At 40.1% G+C, this 24,246-nt stretch overlaps 1 protein-coding gene across 4 annotated transcripts in view; it reads left to right on the top strand.

Moving 5' to 3' along the window:
- The window catches only part of INPP5F (inositol polyphosphate-5-phosphatase F), a 100,696-nt gene that overhangs the window by 50,471 nt on the left and 25,979 nt on the right, over positions 1-24,246 (top strand). For 3 of the 4 annotated variants that reach the window (XM_012803675.2, XM_023511632.1, XM_023511633.1), the window contains 7 exons: positions 1,932-2,068; positions 16,235-16,363; positions 16,586-16,753; positions 16,874-16,930; positions 19,408-19,606; positions 20,152-20,331; positions 21,875-21,942. In XM_012803675.2, the coding sequence (XP_012659129.1) occupies positions 1,932-2,068; positions 16,235-16,363; positions 16,586-16,753; positions 16,874-16,930; positions 19,408-19,606; positions 20,152-20,331; positions 21,875-21,942 (938 nt within the window). The remainder of the gene's footprint in view (positions 1-1,931; positions 2,069-16,234; positions 16,364-16,585; positions 16,754-16,873; positions 16,931-19,407; positions 19,607-20,151; positions 20,332-21,874; positions 21,943-24,246) is intronic. The other variant, XM_023511635.1, reaches the window with a different exon arrangement.

The raw sequence follows: 24,246 nt of genomic DNA, 5'->3' as shown, positions 1-24,246 counted from the left end.
CTGCCTCCCAAGTAGCTGGGACCACAGGCGCCCGCCACAACGCCCGGCTATTTTTTGGTTGCAGCCATCATTGTTGTTTGGCGGATCCGGGCTGGGGATTCGAACCCGCCACCTTAGGTGTACGTGGCTGGCGCCTTAGCCGGTTGAGCTATAGGCACCGAGCCAACTTTAACTTTTTGACTTTTGTGATAACACTTAGCTTAAAACGTAAGCACATTGTCGCTGTCTTCCACCTCCACATCCTGCCCCACTGGAAGGCCTTAGGGGCAGTAACATGCATGGAACTGTCATCTCCTGTGGTAGCATGTTGTCTTCTGGAATACCTCTTGAGGGGCATGTCTGAGGCTGTCCTACAGTTAATTTTAATTTTTTTTATAAGTAGGAGTAAACTCTACAATAACAATAAAAAGCATAGTTTACTATACCAGTAACATAGTCACGTATTATTACCAAGTACTTCGTACTGTGCATAATTGTATGGGCTAAAGCTTTGTAAGATTGGCGGCACAACACGTTTGTTTATACCAGCATCACCACGGCCCTGTGAGTAACGCATGGGCTGTTGTGTTTGTGATGACACTAGGCAACAGGAACTTTTAAGCTCCATTACAATCCTGTGGGGCCACTTTTGGCTATCCCATCTGTCAGTGACCAAAACGTCATTGTGTGATGCATGTTTCTCTCTCTCGCCATAATCTCCTCATTTTTTCTTTCCTACATGAAAGGTAGCACACTCTAGATATTCTTTTGTGCTTTGATTTAGTAATATATTTTATTATATTATTGTATTATTACATATTGCCTTATTACATATAGTCAGCCTGTGTGTCCATGGGGTCTATGGATTTAACCAACCATGGATCAAATATTAAAAAAGAAAAATTGATGGCTGCATCTGTACTGAACATTTATAGACTTTTCTCCTTGTCATTATTCCTAAAATAATAACAGTATGACAACTTTTTATATAGCATTTACATTGTAGTAGGTATTATAAGCAATCTAGATGTGATACAAAGTATATAGGTTATGTGCAAATACTACACCCTTTTATTATATTAGGGATGTGAGCATCTGTAGATTTTGGTATCTGGAGGGTCCTGGAACCCACCCCCCATAGATACCAAAGGATATTAATTTTTTTTTTTTTTTTTTTTTTGAGACAGAGCCTCAAGCTATCCCCCTGGGTAGAGTGCCATGGCATCACGCTCACAGCAACCTCCAACTCCTGGGCTCAAATGAGTCTCCTGCCTCAGCCTCCCAAGTAGCTGGGACTACAGGCACCTACCACAACGCCTGGCCATTTTTTTGTTGCAGCCATCATTGTTGTTTGGCGGGCCCAGGCTGGGAATTCGAACCCGCCACCTTAGGTGTATGTGGCTGGCGCCTTAGCCTCTTAAGCCACAGGCGCCAAGCCAGGATATTAATATTTTAATAATTTACCCACTGAATGCATTTAGGAATCACTTTTGGTATATAGATTTTGATATCTGGAGGATCCTGAAACCCACCCCCTATAGATACCAAAGGATATTAATAATTTACCCACCGAATACATTCAGAAATCACTCCTTATTAGTTCATAGAACTGTTCTGATTCTTTTTTATGGTACTCTGTTGCCATGGTTTAACCTCTCTCCTGTGTTTGGGCATTTATGTTCTTTATAACATTTTGCAATTAAAAACTGTGACAGTGAATAGGCTTGAGTATATACTTTTGTTTTTGAGGTATATCTTTAGGGTAAGTTCTTAAGAGTGAAACTATTAGATTAAAAGGTAAGTGCCTATTATTGTATTTTTAGGTATTGTTAAATTTCTCTTTAAAAGGTTATATCTGATGCACACTTTTTTTGTTACTGTTAGATTATTCTTCTTGCCAGAACAGCAGCACTTTATAAATACCAGATCCTAACATGACGTTTCTTTCACAGATCTTCCGTGGTGGCTTATTCTAATTCGTCAGAAAGCGTTGGTGGGCAAACTCCCAGGAGACCATGAGGTCTGCAAAATTACCAAAATTGCTGTGCTATCACTTTCTGAAATGGAACCTCAGGAGCTTGAACTAGAGGTAATGTGAAATCAAAGGACATTCTGTGGAAGCCTGATAGAAATGTAAAGCAAATATGAGGATTTGGTGCAATAGGCCAAAAACATACATTTTTAAAGCTGTGCAGTATCTTTAAAACAATTTAATCCTATAGTTTTCAAATTTCATTTTAGTAGTAGAACTCTTGTTTCAAAATCTGTGAAATCCGGGGCTGCGGATAGTGGGAGGCCTGCAATCCTAGCACTCTGGGAGGCCAAGGCGGGTGGATTGCCTGAGTGCAGGACTTGGAGCCCAGTCTGTGCAAGAGCGAGATCCCATCTAAAAAAGACAGCTGGGCGTCATGGCGGACACCTATAGTCCCATCTGCTTGGGAGACCGAGGCAAGAGAATCACTTAAGGCCAAGAGTTTGAGGTTGCTGTGGGCTGTGATACCATGGCACTCGACCGAGGATGACAGAAACTCTGTCTCAAAGAGAAAAAAAAATCTGTGAAATTCAGAATATAAGACACATAAAAGCAGGGCTGCTTTTGATAAGGTGATGTTGGGGGGAACCTTGGGCCCCTGTCCATTTGGCCTCTCCTGGGAAGCCACTTTCTACTTCCAGGGAGCCCTAGGGCTCTGCACAGTATAGTTTGAAAACTCCTGATTTGGTGGAAACTAGGGAGCCAAGAAGGGGAGATTTAACTATTATTATTATTATTTTTTTTTTGAGACAAAGTCTTACTCTGTTGGACAGGCTGGGGTGCAGTGGTGTGATCATAGCTCACTGCAGCTTTGAACTCCTGGACTCAAGAAATCCTCACACCTCAGCCTTCTGTGTAGCTGGGACTTGTTACACAGGCATGCCCCACCAAGCCCAGCTAATTTTTTTTTTTTAAGTTAGTGATGAAGTCTCACTGTGTTGCCCAGGCTGGTCTGTAATGCCTACGCTCAAGCAGTCCTGCCTTGGCCTCTCAGAGTGCTGGGATTACAGATGTAAGCCACAGTGCCTGGCCTTTTATCTGTATTGCTTGAAAATTTTCTAAAGCATATATTGCTCTTCTAATTTGTTTTTTTAGAAGAAAGAAAACCTCCTATCTAGTATGATCTTTTCATTTTCCAGGGAAGAACCACAAGCAGAGAGACTTAAGGCCAGATAATGATTTTTTTTAATAATCTCATTAATTTATTAAATAATGGTTTTTACCGCAGGTGCTGCCTCCTGGTAGAAGTAACTTGTGAAAGCACTTATACCTTGTCTCCTATGTGTGTGTGGATTCGACATTTAGGGGATGTCATCCCTCTGACATAGCCTTAGCCTATTTTGTTCATTACATGATGTGCCAGGCAGGTCCTAGGTGTTACCTGGATCATTATACTTAGTCCCTAGGACTATCCTATGAGAAGGGCATGGTTATAGGCAGAGGAGGCTTGGCAAGGTTATAAGTTACACCACTGGCACAGGTGGGGTCTGGGTGTGGATTTAGGCAGTCCAGTCCTATGTCTCTGTGCTCAGCTGCCTCCCTGTCACCTAAACAACAGGTAACAGGTAAGAAAGCACACACTCCCCCACGACTCAATACATGTTTTTCCCTGCTCAATTCTTGGGGAGGATGTTTGAGGACAGGGTTAAATTGTTTAAAAACTAAATAAATAAAAATATAGCTATTTTTATGCTTCACATTTCACTGAAAATTTGAAAGTCTAATTTGAAACTAACATTAAAATTAATTTCAGAGGACCCTGATATTGACTATTTGTTACAGGGTTAATAAAAAAAAAAGATTAGAGTACTTCTTATTTTTCAGTACTAGTGCTAAAATATTATTCACTGTTGCTGATCCAGAGATGAAAAATTTAGGTGGCAAATAGTCCTATTGGAAGTAGATGTTTACAGTTTTTGTTTGCATTTTATTTTGGTGAAGAGCAGCCAGACTAGGAAAACGTATATTGGTTTCTTAAGTCAATAAATTTGTCCTCGGTGTCTTTTGGACGGCTTTGCTGACTAATTGAAACATCAACATGGCTCACCGTCTCCAGCCTTTCCCTCGATGGTGAGCATCTGTTGGGCTGGTGCTCAGTTTGGGCGTTAAGCCGGGGTCTCTGGTAACTTCCTGGAGAGCAGGGGCCTGGCTTGCTAGTCATCAAATCCCTCTCTGTATAGATATTGGCCCTCCCAGCCCTGGGGAAATGAAATGTCAGGTCTCATCCAGAGAAGTCTGGGACCCTTAGTGGACTTTTCAAAGAGGTTTTCTGGGCCAGGTGCAGTGGCTCACATCTGTTATCCTAGCACTCTGGGAGGCTGAGGCAAGTGGATTGCTTGAGCCCAAGAGTTTGATGTTGCTGTGAGCTGTGATGCCATGGCACTCTACCAAGGGTGACAAAATGAGACTTTGTCTCAAAAAGACAAACAACAAAACCCAAGATTTTCTGATGTCCTTCATGGCCACCAATCTAATCTGTAACGTTTTTAAGACCCGTAGCTGGCTATAGTATAAATGGGGAGAGGGGTCCAACTTTAGGAAATAACATTATGTGGAGTTTTTAAACAAAAAGGTGAATATTACGAAAGCTTTAAGAATTTCTTTATTCTTCAGACTTTTCCTTTTCTCTCCAGATAGCTTAAGACAAAGAGATTATCTTCAAATAGAAGGGAGAATGAGATTTCTCCCACATGACACAGTTGAGCATTTTTATAGCTATGGGCTATCCAGTATAAACCACACCACTTAGCAGGGCACCCAAGGTTATGGTCATGATAAGAGTTGAATATACATAAAGATACTTGCTAGTTAGGGGTAAAAGAAACTATAGAGAAAGCATTTCTGGATCCTGACTGAGTGAATAGGTTGGTATACCTTTCTCTCAAGAAATTCTAATCCTAGAAATTTGCACTGCACCATTTCTTTTAGTCTTGTTTTATGGTAAAGGAACTTTGCAGCAGTGACTAGTAAGGGCAAAGAACAGCTTTGTTGAAAATGACAGATTTTTATTTTTCTTCTAGCATATTATTTTAAATTTTGGTATCCGTATTTCAGTTCCTCTATAACTCCACTTAAAAGGAGCTTTTAAAAGCTTAATCATTTTTGAGTTCTATGTTTCTGATTCTATGTGCGTGCAGTTAAGTTTTTCGGAATAGTTTTTATATTGTGCATTTTTCTACTTAACCCCTGTTTTTTATGAACATACGTATCTTTTGTAGGTAAAAGACTTTGTTAAACAAAATTTGCTTTTTGTCTTTGTACGTCTTCCTGTTTTGGATATCTGTGCAGCACTTTGAATAACTGGCTGCTTTTATTCTTTCCAGCAGCCCTCAGGCTTGTTAGTGTGGTCACTGTACTCAGATGTGCTGAAGCCTAGTCTGTCTTCTGCAATTGGAGCAGAAGCAATTTTATTTCCGAGCCTGGTTTTCTGCCTCAGTTGCCTTTTGACCTCATGCATCTATCTTACTTGTTGGTGTGTAATTCATATACCGTATTGTTCACCTGTGTCAAGTATATAACTCGCAACTTTTTGGTATATTCAGAAGCATGTGACCCTCACCACAATCCATCCTGGGACACTTTTGTCACCTCCCCCCAAACCCTGTTCTCATGAGTAGTCATTCCTCATTTCTCTGCAAAGCCGACCTCCCCCAGCTCTAGTGAACCACTAATCTGTCTCCCTAACTCATCACTTGTAGACATCGCCTATAAATGGAATCAGACAATATGTGGCCTTTTGCGACTGATTTCTTTTACTTAGCACAACTTTTCACGGTTCATGCTTGTTGTAGCATCTGTCTGTACTTTATTTTTTTAGTGTCAAATAGGATTCCATTTTATCCATCCTTCAGTTGATGGACGTTTGAGTTGTTTTCCACCTTTCTGCTATTATGAATACTGTGACTGTGAACAATTTCTCATACAAAGTTTTGGTGGACATTTGTTTTCATCTCTCTTGGGTGTATGCCTAGGAATATGTGTGGAGTCATGTGGTAACTGTTTAACTGTTTGAGGAATTGCCAGCTTTTCAAAACAGTGTGCCATTTAAAAAAAAAAAAAGGTCTATACAAGGGCATGAAGAATCTGTAGGGTTCAGGTAAATGAGAACATAGATGTTCTTTCTTTTGAAAAAATACCCTTTAAAGTTTTATAGGCTCACGTTCCGTCTGCCTGTCTTATTTGCTGTATCTCGTTGCCTTCATAGATAACCGCATCATCTTCCGTAGTTTCCCATCAGACATCTGTTTAAAATTTAAGCTCCAGATGGCTGGAGATACCAACTTTTAAAGTAAAATCATTCATTTTCCTTTTCTCAAATACCAGCAGCAACATTAAACCTTAAGCTTGATTATGACACATACGTTGCAAGAGTAATAAATAAATGAAGGTGCTGCCACAGAGCTTGTGCTGGTGGTTTTCTTTTTGGGGTTGTTTATGTCAAAGTTGTGATGGGGCCTAAGCACCTACTGCACAGAATTGGCTGGGCCTCTGGAAAAGGGACCGTGATCCTGCCATCTGCTCTGTGTTTTGTAATCCCAAGGGCTCTGTCTAAACAAAATGTATTAGGACTGAGAAGGATCCCAAGGAGTAATTTTTTCTATCCCTGTTTTTTGGCAGGACTGAATTTAACCTTTTCAGAGAGATAGTGGGCTGTGGTACTTTCTTTTCTAGAGTACTAAAGCAACTATAGAAGATTCTAAAACACTCATTGGAAATGTTGGCATTTACAGTGATTTTAAATGTCTATTTAGAAAAATTAATTTAGGAGAGAGAAGGCCTTCTGGTTAAAGTAGTTCATTGAGTTTGCGCTTTATTTTACAGATCCATGATCTTTTCTGAACAGCCAGGGGCCATGTTTGTTTTTGAATTCAGGTTTGGGGGCCTTTTCCAAAGGTGGTTCCAGGTAGTCTTTGTACTCCCAGTGAGTCTGGAACATTACCCCACGGAACAGCACGTTAATATTTCTTAAAGAATTGTGTGAAAATTCCTACTAAGGGAAGTAAATGCTGACTGTCAGTATTCTCCTATCGGTTCAGGGCATGTTTTGCCATTAGATTAGAAGTTTTGACAAACTTGAAAAAATAAACTTTCAGGTTTCAGAGTTTTCTGGAATTTTGGAGTTGTGGATAAAGAAGTTAAGGAGTAATGCGCCTATATCAACTCTATTCTAAGATTAAGATAATGGTAGATAAAAGAAAAATAGGAAAGCAAAGAAGACATTGCTAGGTTTAGAAGAAGCATCTCCAAGACTATAAATGGAACAATAGATCCGCCTGAAGCTGTGGGACTTCTGGATCTAGACCCAGAAGCAGGCAGTAGCAGGTGGATATTTGGCCCTTACACAGTAAAGGGGACTGAAAGGGCTTCAGGGGAGGTGGGAGCCTGGAGCCATGCTTAGTGCCTGAAGCCTGGTGCTCAGGTGAAATTCCCCAGATCATGAAGGATGGCTGCTAGATTGTCTCCACTGGGTGGGATAACCCTGCTTAAAGAATCTCCCAGCTGCTATGCTAGGAGCACTTACATTGAGAAGCCCTAGTCTAGGCAAAAGATAAGCATTTGAATGAATGCAGTAGTGATGGGCCTGAGTGGCTGGGGTTGGTAGGAGAGACTTAAAAAGGGGGAACAATGAAAGACGACTCCAAGTTATCTTGCCTGAGTGATCCCGCGGGTGGTGTTGTCAGTACCCGAAACCCCATGGGGGGAGGAATAAGATTTGGAAGCAGATAGTGATCAGTTGTGGAGATGCTGAGTTTGAGGGACTAGTGTGTCTCAGTGAGACAGAGGTGTCTTATATAAGGGTCTTGAGCTCCAGGTGAACAAGTGGGGTTAACAATTAGGAAAGAGGATGACATTTTCTAGGGAGAGCAGGAAGAATGAGGAGAAAGCTGAGGGTAGACAATTGGAAACACCCTCACATTTGGAGGCAGAACCATACCAGCAAAGAGACAGAGCAATTGTTGAATGGCAGTTTTCGTATAGAACGTTGGGCTACAGGTCGGGGTAGAACCCCTCAGATTGTTGTCATGGAAACCAGAGGAGATGGCAAAGGAAGCAGTCATCAGGGCCCTGTTCTTAGAGATAATGCTTGTTGAGGAGCCTTGGCTGTTTGACCTCCTGCAGTCTCACCGTAGTGTTCACAATTCCACCGACTGACAGGGTTTGTCCCCTCTGACGCTCAGTGGATTCCAAGATTGAGGAGTTAATTTAAAAGATTCTGGCATAAGTAAACATGTTAGTAGGTGTTAGGAAAAAGACTGTCACAAAGAGAGAGGCGGGGAGAGGTGAGAGAGGACCAGTGATGGGGCGAGGTCCTGATCCTGGAGGAGGAGAACAGACTTGTCCTCCCGAGAGCGAGGGCGTGCAGGTGCAGATTCATCCGCTGCGGCAGGGTTGCTTTAGGGTAGCGAGATCTGTGCTGTCCTCCTGGGGGAATTTTGCTGGCTTGAATACTCATAAAGAATAACTAAGTCTGACAACTGCATAATATCCGGCTTTGAATATTAAAATCGCAATAATCTATAACTAGGTTTGGGGCATGTTTTCATATTTTTAAAAGAAAAGTGTTGTGTGACTAAATAATTAACAATTCTATATAAAAATTGCTATCCAACATTTGCTTAGTGCCACAAGCAAAGCAGTGGCAGGGACTCAAGGGAGAGAGCTAAAACACCGCTTCTCTGCTGCCCCCGTGATGCCACACCAAGGAGGGTGGGTGTGTGGTGTGTCCATGCAATCAAGAGAGTGGTGGTTTTCTTAGAATCACTCTGTGCCCCATGTGGGGGCATGGGGGTCTACAAATATTTATTGAAACCCCCGATGCCAGGCACTGGAAATCTTAGTCCATGGAACAGAGATCCCTGCCATTATGGAGCTTAAAGGCTAGAAAGGCAGGGGGGAGACGGTGATAAACATCATCATATTAATTACGTAGCACGTTAGAAAGTAACAAATATTAATGGAAATGGAAGATGAGCACAGTGGAGGGAGTGCCCGGGCAAGATATTTGGAGAGAAGGTGTTTGGGTAAAGAAAAGAACTAGAACAGAGGCCCTGGGACAGAAGCACCCTGGATCCTGAGCAGGGAGCCACTATGGGTGGAGTGAGTGAGCACAGGGAGTGGGGAGCGGGAGGCAAGGGCAGCGGAGGGAGGGCGAGGTCCTGCTCTTGGACATACTGAGTTTGAGATGCCTGGCAGAAATCCAAGTGGAAATGTTGGGTTATGTGAGGCTGGAGTTTGGGGAGTGAGCTAGGCTGGAAATACATATTTGGGAGGAAGGGGTTGGCACGTGTCTGGTATCTGAAATCATGAGACTGCATGAGGTCACTGAATGCAGATGGAGAAAGGGACCAACGACTGAACCTCAGGGTGCCTGGACATCAATAAGTCAGGTGGTTGGAAAGGAACCAGTTGAAGATAGGGAGGAGCCAAGAATGGCTGTGCATCAGAGGATGAGGGAGTGAGGAGGTGAAGACAAGAGCTGAGAGTTGACCGCTGGGTTTAGTCGGGGGTTTTTTTGTTTGTTTTTTGTTTTTTAGACAGAGCCTCAGTCTTTCCCCCTGGGTAGAGTGCTGTGGCATCACAGCTCACAGCAACCTCCAACTCCTGGGCTCAAGTGAGTCTCCTGCCGCAGCCTCCCAAGTAGCTGGGACCATAGGCGCCCGCCACAACGCCCGGCTATTTTTTGGTTGTAGCCGTCATTGTTGTTTGGCGGCCTGGGCTGGATTCGAACCTGCCACCTTAGGTGTACGTGGCTGGCGCCTTAGCCGCTTGAGCCACAGGCGCCGAGCATAGTCAGTTTTTCATAGCCATCCTTTTGAAAGGCATAAGATCAACTGGAGATTTCATTGCATCTGAAAATTTGGTCCAGGTATTTGTCTCTACTTCTAAATTTGATGAAACAAGGATGGCCTCTTTGTTTTTTGAACAATCAAAACTTGAATTAGCTTTTGTTCTCATTTATCATCTGTTAATTATTTTGTAAGAAAGACACTAATGAAAAACAGCTTAGTAACTATTAGCTCTTGATAGGAGTCTCCCACTTTGTGTAGCAGTAAGATTAGTTTGTTGACAGAAAATGGAATGGGTCTGTGTATGTTTAATAGAATTCTTGGGTACTTTTCAGAATATTTGCTTTGTGTTGAGCCACATGGAATTATATATAAAACCCTTGACTTCTTTTTCCTGTTTAATTAATACATGATTAATTAGGGGGAGGGGAATGAGGGAGCGGGGAGAGGAGGGGGGGAGGATGGGGGGTCACGGTGTATGGCACACCTCTTGAGGGAGGGACACAATTATAAGAGGGACTTTACCCAACAAATGCCCAAAACAAAAATGTGGATTAATATGAGGGTACACATGATTAGGTTACTTGTTTGCATTTGGACAGGAAAGTCCAAGTTGTGGTTGTGTCCCTCACCCACTGTGCCTTGTTCTCTTTGGGAACTTGCTATAGCCTCCCCACCACTTTCTTGAGTTTTATTGAGTTGTTCTCTCAAGTAAGCACATAGTTGATTTACTCCTTTCCATTTGAGCACATGTGATGCTTGTTTTTCCATTCCTGTCATACTCTACTTAGAAGAGTGTTCTCCAGATCTGTCCACATTGTTACAAAAGACACAAAATCTCCACCTTTGTAATGGCTGAATAGTATTCCATGATGTGCATATGCCACAGTTTATTAATCCATTCATGGGTTGAAGGGCATTTGGGTTGTTTTCACCTCTTTGCAATTATGAATTGGGCTGCTGTAAACATCCAAGTGCAAATGTCCTTACCGTAAAATGACTTTTTTTCTTTTGGGTAGATACCTAGTAATGGGATTGCAGGATCCAATGGAAGGGCTACTTTGAGTTCTTTGAGGACTCTCTATACTTCTTTCCATACAGGCTGTGGTAATTTGCAGTCTTACCAACAGCACATGCGTGTTGCCTTCTCTCTGCACCCAACCAGCATCTCTTGCTTTGGGACCTTGTGGTGTGGGCCATTCTCACTGGGGTTAGGTGATATCTCGAAGTGGTTTTGATTTGCATTCCTCTGATAGAGACAATGAGCATTTTTTCATGAGTTTGATGGCCATTCGTCTGTTCTCATGAGAAAAGATTCTGCTCATGTCTTTTGCCCAGTTTTTATTGTTTGCTTTTTTTGTTGATTTGCTTGAGTTCTTTGTAAATTCTAGTTATCAACCCTTTGTTGGATTTGTACCATGCAAATATCTTCTCTTACCCTGAAGGTGTCTCTTTGGTTTGTTGATTGTGTCCTTAGTTACGCAGAAACTTTTTAACTTGATCAGGTCTTGTTTATATATTTATATGGTTGCTGCAATTGCCCTTTGGATCTTCTTCATAAATTCTTCCCAAGACGAATATCATTAAGAGTTTTTCCCACCCTGTCTTCTAGAGTTTTTAAGGTTTCATGTCCTAGATTAAAATCTTTTATCCATTATGAGTTAATATTCATAAGTGGTGAGACGTGCAGGTCCAGTGTCGGTCTTTTACATAGGAATTTTAAATAGGAATTCTTTCCCGTGTATGCTTTTGTTTGCTTTATCAAAGATCAGATGGTGATATGAAGCTTGTTTCATCTCTAGGTCCTGTATTCTATTCCAGAGATCTATGCCTCTGTTTTTATACCAGTACCATGCTGTTTTGATCACTAGAGACTTATAATATAACCTGAAGTCTAGTAACGTGATGCTTCCAGATTTGTTCTTGTTTGTAGAATTGCATTGGTTATTCGGGTTTTTTTCTAGTTCTATATGAAACATAGAACTATTTTTTCAAAATCTTCGGGTTTCATAGTTCTCTCTGTAGAGATCCTTCATATCCTTTGGTAAGTATATTGCAAGGAACTTCATTGTCTTTGATGCTACCGTAGTAAAGGGTATTATACCTTCAATTTGATTTTTAGCTTGCCTTCAGTTGGCCTGTATGAAGGCTGCATCTGTTTCTTGATGACTTAACCAAAGTGTTGTGGTTGAGTCCTTGAAATTTCTAAGTGCAAGATTATATCATTAGCAAAGAGTGATAATTTGACCTCCTCTGTTCCTATTGGGATACCCTTGACATTCTTCTTTTGTCTAATTGTTTTGGCTAGGACTTCTAATATTATGTTGACTAATGTGATAGTGGGTATCCTCGTCTGGTTCCAGTTCTAAGTGGAAATGCTTTCAGTTTTTCCTCCATTCACTACAATATTGGCTGTGAGTTTGTCATAGATGATTTCATCAATTTAAGAAATGTCCTATCTATGCCAGTTTTCCTAAGTGTTCTTATCAAAAAAGGATGGTGAAGTTTCTCATCCTTTTTCTGCAACTGTTGAGAGGATGTTAATGGTCCTTGGTACTGCTTGTGTTTACGTGGTGAGTTACATTTATGGATTTGTGTAGGTTGAATCGGCCTGTATCCCAGGGATGAAGCCCACTTGGTTGTGATAAATTATTTTTTTGATTTGTAGCTAAATTCTGTTTTCTAAGATTTTGCTGAATATTTTTGTGTTAATATTGATTAATGAAATTGGTCTGTAGGTTTTGTTGTTGTTGTTGGTTTTGGTTTTGGTTTTAGGGTGATATTCGCATCATAGAGTTGGGGAGGAGTCCATCCTTCTCAATGTTTTGGAATAGGTTCTGCAATATAGGTGTGAGCTCTCCTTTGAAGTTTTGGTAAAATTCTGGTGTGAAAGCATTTGGTCCAGGACTTCCTTTTTGTTGTTGTTGGAGGTTTTTCTAGAGTTATTACAATTTCAGTGCTTGATATTGGTCTGTTAAAGAATTCTATTTCTTCCTGGTTGAGTCTAGGGAGATAGTGTGATTTTAGGAATTGGTCCATTTCTTCCACATTTTCAAATTTCTGGGCATGGTTTTGTGTAACATTTGCTGAAGATCTTTTGTATTTTTGTAGTATGTTATATCTCTGTTTTCATTCCTAATTGAGCTCATTAGAGATTTTGCTTTTCTGTTTCTAATTAATCTGGCCAAGGGTTTATTGATTTTATTTATGTTTTCAAAGAACCAACTTTTTGTTTCATTAATCCTCTGAGTAGTTCTTTTGTTCTCAGAAGTTCATTAAACTTCTGAGTAGTTCATTTAGTTCTGATCTAATTTTGGTTATTTCTTCTGCCAGGTTGGGAATTGGATTGTTCTTCCTTTTCCAATTCCTTGAGCTATTTCATGAGATTGTTGATTTACCCTCTTTCTGTTTTCTGGATGTGGGCATTTAATGTGATAATTTTTTTCCTTAGGACTGTTTTTGCAGTATCTCACAGGTTTTGATAGGTCCTAGCTTCTCTGCTGTTTTGTTTGAGGAATCGAATGATTTCCTTCTTTATTTCCTCCTTGACCCAGCTGTCATTTAGCAAAAGGTTGTTTAGTTTCCATGACTTGTCTATGGAGATGAAGGTTTCTGTTGGGATTGAGTTCTACTTTTAGTCCATTTTGGTCCTTAAAGATACAAGGTCTAATTTTTATTCTTTTGAGAATGTATTGAGTATTGAGGTTTGATATGTGTCCTAGAATATGATCAGTTTTAGAGATTGATCGGTGAGCTGATGAGAAGAATGTATACTTAGTAGTATTGGGGTGAAGTATTCTTTATATATCTGTTAAGCCTGTTTATTGTAGAGTCATGTTTAAGTCCATCATTTCTTTCAGTCTGCTTGGAGGAGCTGTCCAGTTTTGTCAGTGGGGTGTTGAAGTCTCTGGCTGTTATAATGTTATAGTTTATATTGTTCAGACCTAGTAGGGTTCATTTTATAAATCTGGGAGCATTGAAGTTGGATGCATAAATATTTAGGATTGAAAGGTCTTGTTGCATTGTTCCCTTGAACAGTATATAGTGTACATCTTTGTCTGCCTTTACTTTTGTTGATTTAAAGCCAATTATATCCACAAATAGGATTGCGACTCCTGTTTTCTTCTGATTTCCATTTGCCTGAAAAACAGTTTTCCAAACCTGAGTCTTATTTTGTCTTTGGAGGTTAGATGTCTTTCCTGAAGACATCGTGTACTTGGCTTATGTTTTTTATTCAATCAGCCAGCCTGTGCCTCTTTAGTGGGGGATTGAAGCTGTTCATGTTTATTGAGAGAATTAATATGTCGGGTGGATTTCTCTTTGACTTGTGTGGGGCTCTGTTGCCTTGCTTCATCACTTGGGCCATTGTGGAAGCTAAGCTTTGTCCTTTAGTTTCCGGCTATCTTTACTTTGCTGTTGGTCCATTATGTTGGTCTGTGTAAAGTACTGGTCTGAGTACTTCCTGTCTTGTAGTGGCAAATTTCCTCAACGTTTGCTTGTTAATAAAAGATTTGATTTCTCCATCAAATGTGAAACTTAGTTCTGTAGGATACAGGATCCTTGGCCAACAGTTGTTTTGTTTGAGAAGATTGAAGGTGGAAGCTCATTCCCTTTTGATTTATAGAGTGTCCACTGACAAGTAAGATGTCACCCTGATGGGTTTCCCTTGGTAGGTTAGATGCTGCTTATGTCTGGCTGCTTGGGAGAATTTTCTCCTTGATTTTGACTTTGGCCAGGTTAATTACTACGTGTCTAGGAAATGCTCTGTTTGAATTGAGTTGACCCTGGATTTGACCATCTAGCAGGTGAATGTCTGAATCCTTGGAGATGCTTGTGAAGTTATGATATCATCAGCTAGAGCCTCCATACCATTGGGATTCTCTTCTTCTCCTTCAGGAATACCTATAATCCGTAAGTTTGTGTGCTGTGTGCAGTCCAGTTCTCTAAGAGATTATTCAGCTTTTACCCTCTTCTTTTCTGCCTCTTTAAATTACTGGGTAAGTTCTGGAGTCTTTAAGCTGTGAGATTCTTTATTCTCTGTGGTTTATTCTGTTGTTGAAAACTTTCTTCTACATTTTGAAACTCCCTGAATGACACCTTTATTTTTTTAAGCTCTGTTACATCTTTTCTGATTTTGTGTAGGTCTTTTTTTTTTTTTGAGACAGAGCCTCAAGCTGTCCCCCTGGGTAGAGTGCCATGGCATTACAGCTCACAGCAACCTCCAGCTCCTGGGCTCAAGCGAGTCTCCTGCCTCCGCCTCCCAAGTAGCTGGGACCACAGGTGCCCGCCACAACGCCCGGCTATTTTTTGGTTGCAGCCGTCATTGTTGTTTGGCGGGCCCGGGCTGGGGATTCGAACCCGCCACCTTGGGTGTACGTGGCTGGCGCCTTAGCCAGTTGAGCTATAGGCGCCAAGCCTGTAGGTCTTTAAAAATGTTGTCTTTTCTTGAATTCTTAGGTCAACTTTTGCATTTCCTTTTGTTGGTCTTCCACTTTTCCTTTGATTCCCTTCTTTATTTTTGTAATCCATACTCTGTAATCCATTTTTGCCATTTCTACAATTTCCTTATAGATGGGATCTTCTGTGGTAGCTACATCATGATCCCATAGCTGAGTTGATCTGTTCTGATTCCTCATGTTGCCAGTGATTTTTTTACTGGTGTCTACTCACGCGTGGTTTCTCATTCTTTATTGACTTCCCCTACTTGATTTTCTCTCTTCTTGCTTCTAGGCTTTGAGGTTGAAAATCCCTCGACTCCCTTTGGAACCTCCACACTCTCTTAACGTGGCCACATCGATGTTCCTGTCCCCTTCTTCACCTTTGCCACTTGGCCTGTACATTTTCTGCAGCCCCCTATTACTGCTTCTTCTAATTAAATCTCTGGACCAAAAGTGTTATATTATATATATAAGCTGATTTCATTAGTGAGCTAGTGGGAGGGGGAGTGGTTGAAATGTCCAGCTTTTAAGATTCCCCTGGAGTAGACTCTTAAGACATCTTTTCAACCAGAACACTCAGTTTATTAGCATGAATGAATATTTAGTACTGATAACTGTAATGACCCTGAAGCATAGCAAATGTGTATTTTCAATATTTTTATTCTTAGAGGGTTATTTTCAGAACATTAATAACCTCAACCAGAACATTTTCTTCTTCAGTTCATTAGATAAGAACTTGTCATTCTGATCCAAACCTGAGTTTTCTACCTCAGAGTCCTAGGCATGTCCTGCCCAGGATTCTTTGTGTCTTATCCTTGATAAGCTGCAGAACCTCAGAGTGTTTTCCACTAGTTGTCGATGTGGTCATCTTATTAGCTCATGAGAGTTACTTTTAATCACATGCCCGAGTAGTAGCATTCACTGCTACACTCCAACTTGAACATTTAACAGGCAGATATTAATAATGACAAATCATCTTTCTCTTCCTAATTATTTAGCTCTGTAAGAAACATCATTTTGGGATTAACAAGCCAGAGAAGATTATACCATCTCCTGATGACTCAAAGTTTCTGCTGAAGACATTTACACATATCAAATCCAATGTATCGGCTCCTAATAAAAAGAAAGTAAGAATTTAATTGATATGGGCTTTGAATTCATCTTTGATTAGTTTTAAATTGAGAAGTAATTTGCATCTCAGTAAATTTATTTTGAAACCATTTGTTATATTAAAGTCCCGTTTCCTCATGTCCTTGGCATTATTTTCACTTCTTTCCTTGGAAGTCCTGTATTAGCATATGATACTTTACATTTAATTCCTGGAGTAATAGCAGATTGATTTCTTACAGGTTAAGGAAAGTAAAGAGAAGGAGAAGTTAGAGCGAAGATTACTTGAGGAATTGCTGAAGATGTTCATGGACTCAGAATCCTTTTATTATAGTTTGACCTATGACCTGACTAATTCGGTGCAGAGACAGAGCGCTGGAGAGAGGGCCGGCCGGCCCCTCTGGCAGAAGGTACCACTCCCAGCCCAGGGAACAGGGTTTACCCTCTGGAACAAGTGATAGCCTGTTCCGACTTTTATGGGAAAACTACAATACTGTATTTCTGAACTGCTTTTTCTCTTCCTTTTCTAGGTTGATGATCGATTTTTTTGGAATAAATATATGATAAAAGATCTTACTGAGATTGATGTGAGTACTTGTTTCTAACACGTCCTAAATTTATAGTTGTTAAGCAGATGTCTTTTAATTGTATTAAAATAAATTATATTTATCTTATTATATTCTAGTTTGTATTTTACTTTACTTTTTTAGAGACAGGGCCTCAATCCATTGCCCAGGCTAGACTGCCATGGCATGATTATAGCTCTCTGCAGTGAACTCCTGGGCTCAAGTGGTCTTCCCAGCTCAGCCTCCTGACGAGCTGGGACTACAGGAGTGAGCCACCTTGTCCAGCTATTTTTTTCTTTTATAAAATAAAGTTTTAGGCTCGGTGCCTGTGGCTCAAGCGGCTAAGGTGCCAGCCACATACACCTAAGGTGGCGGGTTCAAATCCCCAGCCCAGGCCCGCCAAACAACAAATGATGGCTGCAACCAAAACATGGCCAGGCGTTGTGGCAGGCGCCTGTAGTCCCAGCTACTTGGGAGGCTGAGACAGGAGACTCGCTTGAGCCCAGGAATTGGAGGTTGCTGTGAGAATGATGCCACGGCACTCTGCCCAGGGGGATAGCTTGAGGCTCTGTCTCAAAAAAAAATAAAGTTTTAAATATCACTGTAATGTTTTCCCTATAGAATGGAAATCATTTAGCTAGGGAAAACCAAGGCATTATTTTAAGGCAGTTTACCATTCCATCGCCTAATCACAGGCTTGCCTTTTTAGTGGTTGCTGTAGGATAGGAATGATTTCAGATTGTGGAACTAATGTCTGTAGAGTTCCTTTTAGAGAGAGTTTTTGTTTGGGCTTCAGCATTCCCAGTGGGTTCTGTTTTCCTCTGTTTTCTCACTTGGGAATTGGAGTAGGCAAATCTCTAAGGCCATTCCAGTGCTGCTGCTAGTCTTTGATTCAGGGAAGACTCTGAATATGAAGAGATTATTGCATGAAGTTGCTTCTGGTTTGATGGTATTTTTTCCTTAGCTCTGTCACATATATTGGAAAATTTTGACTGTTCAAAGACTGTTTATTCATTCAATGAACAGATATTTATGGAAGCCTGCTGCATGCTACTTACTGTTTTGGACACTTAAACAAAGCAGGCACATAACTGAATAGGGTCATTTATTATCTTTTTCTTAATCTTTCAGAAACTTCAAAGCTGCTGCTTTCTTTCTGTTTTAGTATAAATGATTTTTACTTTACCTAGCTGTGTCTGCCACCACATACCTATCCTGCCTCTATTGAGAATGAGGCCTGCGATTGTTCTCACCTCTGTCTATGATGTTGATCAAACTCTGACACCTAAACACAGTGATAGAGGAGAGAAGTAAGGGCATCTGCAATGAGTATTTGTCCTGTATGCTGACAATATGGAGCTTTAATAGGTTTTGCAGAGTTTTTGTCAGAATGCTTTTCCATTACCATTTAAAACTGCCAACTCACAGTAAAGGTGACATTTGTCAATGTGCATTTCTCTGCTCCTGTCAAGAGTTTTGCATTTATAGCTAGAACAAAAATATAAATAAATGGAAATGGTGATAAGAATAATGAATACAGATAGACCCTTCACCTGGCTGTTTTCAACTCTAATAACTTTCCTGAGATCCTGTCTGTAGGCTTCATAAGACAAAAATGAAACTGAGATAGGACTGGAGTCTGTGGTGATGAAAAGGATGTGCATTTGGAGTTAATACTTGATACTAAGACTGGGTACGCGTAGGGAGATAAGAAAGTGGGATCTAGACAACTCTGTGGAGCATTTTTTATCCTGTTACGTCTGTGCATGTAGTCAGTTGAAAAATCTGAATATTCTTAGGCTGAAAGACACAGAAGAAATCTTTAATCACTATTCCTAATTATATTGGCTCTGACATTTTAAAATAAGACATTTATGGAAAAATGCTTTTTTAGTTCATTTACCACTTAGATTTTAGCTTGGTGAAGCAGTATTTTTTTTTCTAAACTAGACTTACATGTTTCATAACAAAGTAATCAGAGTTGGTTGCATTTTATTAAAGGCTTAATGCAATTCAGAGTTGAGAATCAGCCTTTAAGCTTTATTTTTCTATACCAGTAGGAATAATACCCTGATATTATTATTCTAGCTACATTTGTTCAATACTTACTACCACGTATATGATAGGCATTGTGCCAAACACTGGATGTACCATCCATTTAATCTTCACAACAACCTCCTGATGTAGTTGTGATTCCTATTGCAGAGAGGAGGACGGCAGAGCACAGGGAGGTGCTTCCTCTCTGAGAGTAAGTGATGGCGCTGGAATCTGCCCCCGGCTCCTGCACTGTGTTCCCTCTCAGTCAGCTGTTTTTGAATGATCACAAAGAAAAGACCCTCCTTCCTTCCCTTCCTTTCATAGTGTTCACCAATAAGCAGAAAATGTGGTCGAAGGACGGAAGGTTTCTGCTTCTGATAAATGCTGCTGGACTACTGTTTGGATTTAAGAAAGTAGCAGTGCTATACAGGATAGAAACAGTATGTTCATGTTGTTTTCAGACACCAGATGTGGACTTTTGGATTCTCCCTATTATCCAAGGTTTTGTGCAGATTGAAGAACTGGTGGTAAATTATAACGAATCATCTGATGATGAGAAAAGCAGCCCAGAGACCCCCCCCCAGGAGTCCACCTGTGTAGACGATGTTCACCCACGATTTCTAGTGGCTCTCATTTCACGCCGAAGTAGGCACAGAGCAGGTGAGTAGAGGGCTGTAATACCATGCAGATCAAGTCCCAGTGAGAATGGAAAAGCTGCAGATGTGGTGATACCAATGACAATACTGGGTTTGGAAGCATGAATGGCTTCAGAGTGCTTGGTGACTCTAAATACTGGGCAGTGATTGGAGGCTAATTTTTGAGGATGGGACAAAAGGGGAGTGTTAGCAAAATGAAAGAGAAAAGGAGGTACCTATACAGAGAGAAGAGAAGAAAATCGCTTGAGGTGTGCTTCTGAATCCCAGCATCGCGGCCGGCAGCCGGTGCCATCGTGATAAATCCTTCCTGAGTGCTACTGCCTTTGGGAAAACTGTTCTCTTAGTTCAGAGGAACTGTCTTAGCTTCAAGTTGTTAAAAACAATGATGTCTACAGTTATGATATGGGGTAAGTTGATACTGTTCTGCTTGGCAGTTGCACAGTGGATCCCCAAGGCTAGCCTGGAAGATGTGCATTTGATTAGGAAGTATAATCTAGTCTAAACACATTTTTTTTAAATGCTGCTGTTTTCTGCTTTAAATTTTTTCAGGAATGCGCTATAAACGAAGAGGCGTGGATAAAAATGGAAATGTTGCAAATTATGTGGAGACTGAGCAGTTGATTCATGTTCATAATCATACCCTGTCATTTGTTCAAACACGAGGCTCTGTTCCTGTCTTTTGGAGCCAAGTTGGGTATCGATATAATCCAAGACCTCGTCTGGACAAAAGTAAGCATGTCAGGTGTTTGGTTTGCAGATGATTTCAGAGAGAAGATTTTTTTTTTTTAAATTAGGTACTTGATAAGTTTAGATTTGCTTTGCCAGATACTGCATTCAGAACAATAGTTCGTATTGAGAAATGTGATAAGGATCACAGGAATAATAATAATAATTGATTAAGTCATTTAAGAATAAAAGATTGCTTTAACAATAGAGCAAAACAACTTATTTCAAAGATATAAATTGCTGTTACTTTATAAAGAATACTATCTTGCTTGGTGCCTGTAGCTCCATGGCTGCGGCGCTGGCCACATATACTGGGGCTGGTGGGTTCGGACCTGGACTGGGCTTGCTAAAAACGATGACAACTACAACAAAAAAATAGTTGGGTGTTGTGGCAGACGCCCTGTAGTCCCAGCTACTTGGGAGGCTGAAGCAAGAGAATCACTTAAAGCCAAGAGTGTGAGGTTGCTGTGAGCTGTGACACCATGGCACTCTACAGAGGGCGACATAGTGAGACTCTATCTAAAAAAAAAAAAAAAAAAATCAAATAAAAATAAAAAAATAAAGAATACTATGTTGAATGTTCAACTTTAGAAAAAAATAAATGTAGACAATGTTTGTAGAAGCAGGAAGTATCTTAAGACGGAATCTACCAAAAATCGATAAGATGCCTTTACTCAAATATTTCTTCATAAAAATTGTGTTTTTAAAAATATTGAGACTCGGTGCCTGTGGCTCAAGCAGCTAAGGCGCCAGCCACATACACCTGAGCTGGTGGATTTGAATCCAGTCTGGGCTCACCAAACAACAATGACAACTGCAACAACAAAAAAATGGCCAGGCGTTGTAGTCCCAGCTACTTGGGAGGCGGAGGCAGAAGACTTGCTTGAGCCCAGGAGTTGGAGGTTGCTGTGAGCTGTGATGTCATGGCACTCTACCCAGGGCAATAGCTTGAGGCTCTGTCTCAAAAAAATATATATATCGAGTATTTAATTTCTTCCAGTATTTTAGCTTTAGTATTGGAATAGCCAAATCATTTAAATTTAATGAGATTACTGAATGAAGTTGATTTTTTTTTTTTTTGAGTTTTGGCCAGGGCTGGGTTTGAACCTGCCACCTCTGGCATATGGGGCCAGCGCCCTACTCCTTTGAGCCACAGGTGCCGCCTGAAGTTGATTTTTAAAAATCATTATATTTGTTTCTCAAAACCCAATTTGTATTTGTGAGCATTTAATATAACTTCATTTTTTAAAATGTTTTATAGGGAGTTTTATTTTATTATAATTCACATGAAACCTTTTTGGAGAAGTAGACAATTATATAATCTCATAATTTCACAGTTTATACTTTCTTCAGATATGTTTTAGATATGTCTGTTTGGGGGAAAAAACCAGATCTTTGGTGTAACATTTCATTTTAAAATGGTTTTCAACAATCTTGGTTACATTTGGACTGTCAGTAAATTATTTAAAAGAATAAAGATGGAATAGACATTGATACCTGTTTTAAACATGGGAAGGAAAAAAGATTTTGTATCACTTCTTTGTAGGTGAAAAGGAAACTGTTGCCTATTTCTGTGCCCATTTCGAAGAACAACTGAAAATTTACAAAAAACAGGTGGGCTTTGATCTGTGGTAGTAAATGTTCCTTTATATTTAGAAATGACTGTATCTCTTTAAATTTCATGAGAATAACGTCATACTGTTCATAACTAAGCAAAATGACATTTATCATGAAGTTAAAAAACACATGAGCTGAGAGAATTCTTAACATTCTTTAAGAATAATCATTAAGTCATATACTTACGAATTTGGATAACAGAGAGATTAGACTGCTGTCAGTTAATTATTACCATCCAAGAAGTAACTAGACTAAGCATTGAAAGTCAGTGTCACCTACAGTTTCGCCTTCTGAAAATAACCATTATGTACCTTTCAATATCTTTTTTTCTCTGCCCACCTTTCCTATGTATTTTTACACTCAATATAGGAATGCAATCATATAAGCCAAAATCAGTTGAGAACTGTTAGGTGAAATGCAAACTCAGTAATTTCCATGCAAGATGAATACATACCAGTCATAATGTTCTTGTCCATTGCAATCACCAGTCTGAATATGTAATGCCATGGAATGTGTAATGAACAGGTAATGCATTTTTCTTCTAGCAACAGAAATAAAATAGGAAGAAGTCACCTTAAAATATCATAAACTTACAGAAAGACACTATGTATATGGAGAAGGGGGGACAAAAAAGAGTTACTGAAGAACACAAAAGAAAATCTGACTTAGAAAGAAAATAACCATGTTCCTGGAAGGGAAGACTCAGTATTGAATAGATTTCAGCTCTTCTCCAATTAATATACAGATTTTGTGCAATCCCAGACAAAGTCTCAGCAGGGTACCAGAAAGCAAACCCTTAGGTTGAAGAAATTTATGAAGTCTGATAATAAGAGATAAAGGCAGGTATTTGGGTTTCAAAAGGAGAATTCTCACATTGTTAGAAAGAGCATTGGTTGGTACAGCCGTTTTGTATAGTATTATCAATTAAATTAAACATGCTTATGCTGCTTAACACAGTGATTTCACTGTTTGAAAACTATCCTACATGCCCTTACAAAAATCAGTTGAGATGGATTATGGATGTAAATGTGAAAGGTTAAACAGTAAAGCTTTTTTTTTTTTTTTTTTTTTTGAGACGGAGCCTCAAGCTGTCCCCCTGGGTAGAGCGCCATGGCATCATGCTCACAGCAACCTCCAACTCCTGGGCTCAAACGAGTCTCCTGCCTCAGCCTCCCAAGCAGCTGGGACCACAGGCGCCCACCACAATGCCCGGCCATTCTTTGGCTGCAGCCATCATTGTTGTTTGGCGGGCCCGGGCTGGGGATTCGAACCCGCCACCCTAGGTGTACGTGGCCGGCGCCCTAGCCGCTTGAGCCACAGGCGCCGAGCCAACAGTAAAGCTTTTGAAGGAAAATGTAGAATATTCTTTTTGACCTGGGGTCTTAAATAGAAAGCGCTATTGTCTTTCCTTGTTTTTAATGTATTGTTATTTATCACAGTTTATGAATTTAATAAAGGGTAATGCTCATGTAGGAAAATAGTTTTTATTTGAAAAACAATAGCACTATAATGAAAGAAATTGATAAATTAGATTTATTTTTATTAAAATGTTATTCATTAAACCTTGGTTAAATTATATATATTCAAATACTATAAATATTATTTATTAAAACTTTTAAAAAATTAAATAGGACTTTACCCATAATGAAAACAATTGACAAGTTTGGCATAATTAAAGAACTTTCGTTTATTAAAAGACACCATTAAGAGAATGGAAAGGCAATTCACAATGTGAGAGAAGATATTTAAGATTTTTCAGTGCCTATATGTGACAAAGATTGTATCTAGAATCTAGCCCAGGTCTGCCAAACAACAACAACTACAACCAAAAAATAGCTGGGCATTGTGGTGGGCACCTGTAGTCCCAGCTACTTGAGAGGCTGAGGCAAGAGAATCGCTTAAGCCCAGGCGTTGGAGGTTGCTGTGAACTGTGATACGACAGCACTCTACCCAGAGTGACAGCTTGAGGCTCTTTCTCAAAAATCATATCTAGAATACATTTTTCAAAACTCCTTTAAAAATGTTTAAAAAGATGTACGGCCCAAAAGAAAACTATACAGAAGAATTAAGCAGACTCTTTATGGAAAAGGACATCTAGAAAGCAAATAAATGTGTGAAAAGGTGTTCCGTTTCACTAATTATCAGGGAAATGCAAATTAAAACCACCACTCACACACTGGAATGGCTAAAATAAAAAAGGATGGGTGGCTCGGCATCTGTGGCTCAAGTGGCTAAGGTGCCAGCCACATACACCTAAGGTGGCGGGTTCGAATCCAGCCCAGACCCGCCAAACAACAATGA

Source organism: Otolemur garnettii, unplaced genomic scaffold, assembly GCF_000181295.1.
Source record: "Otolemur garnettii isolate 467f Iridium unplaced genomic scaffold, OtoGar3 scaffold00021, whole genome shotgun sequence".
Classification (NCBI taxonomy): Eukaryota; Metazoa; Chordata; class Mammalia; order Primates; family Galagidae; genus Otolemur; species Otolemur garnettii.
This window is presented reverse-complemented; position numbering and strand designations above follow the sequence as displayed.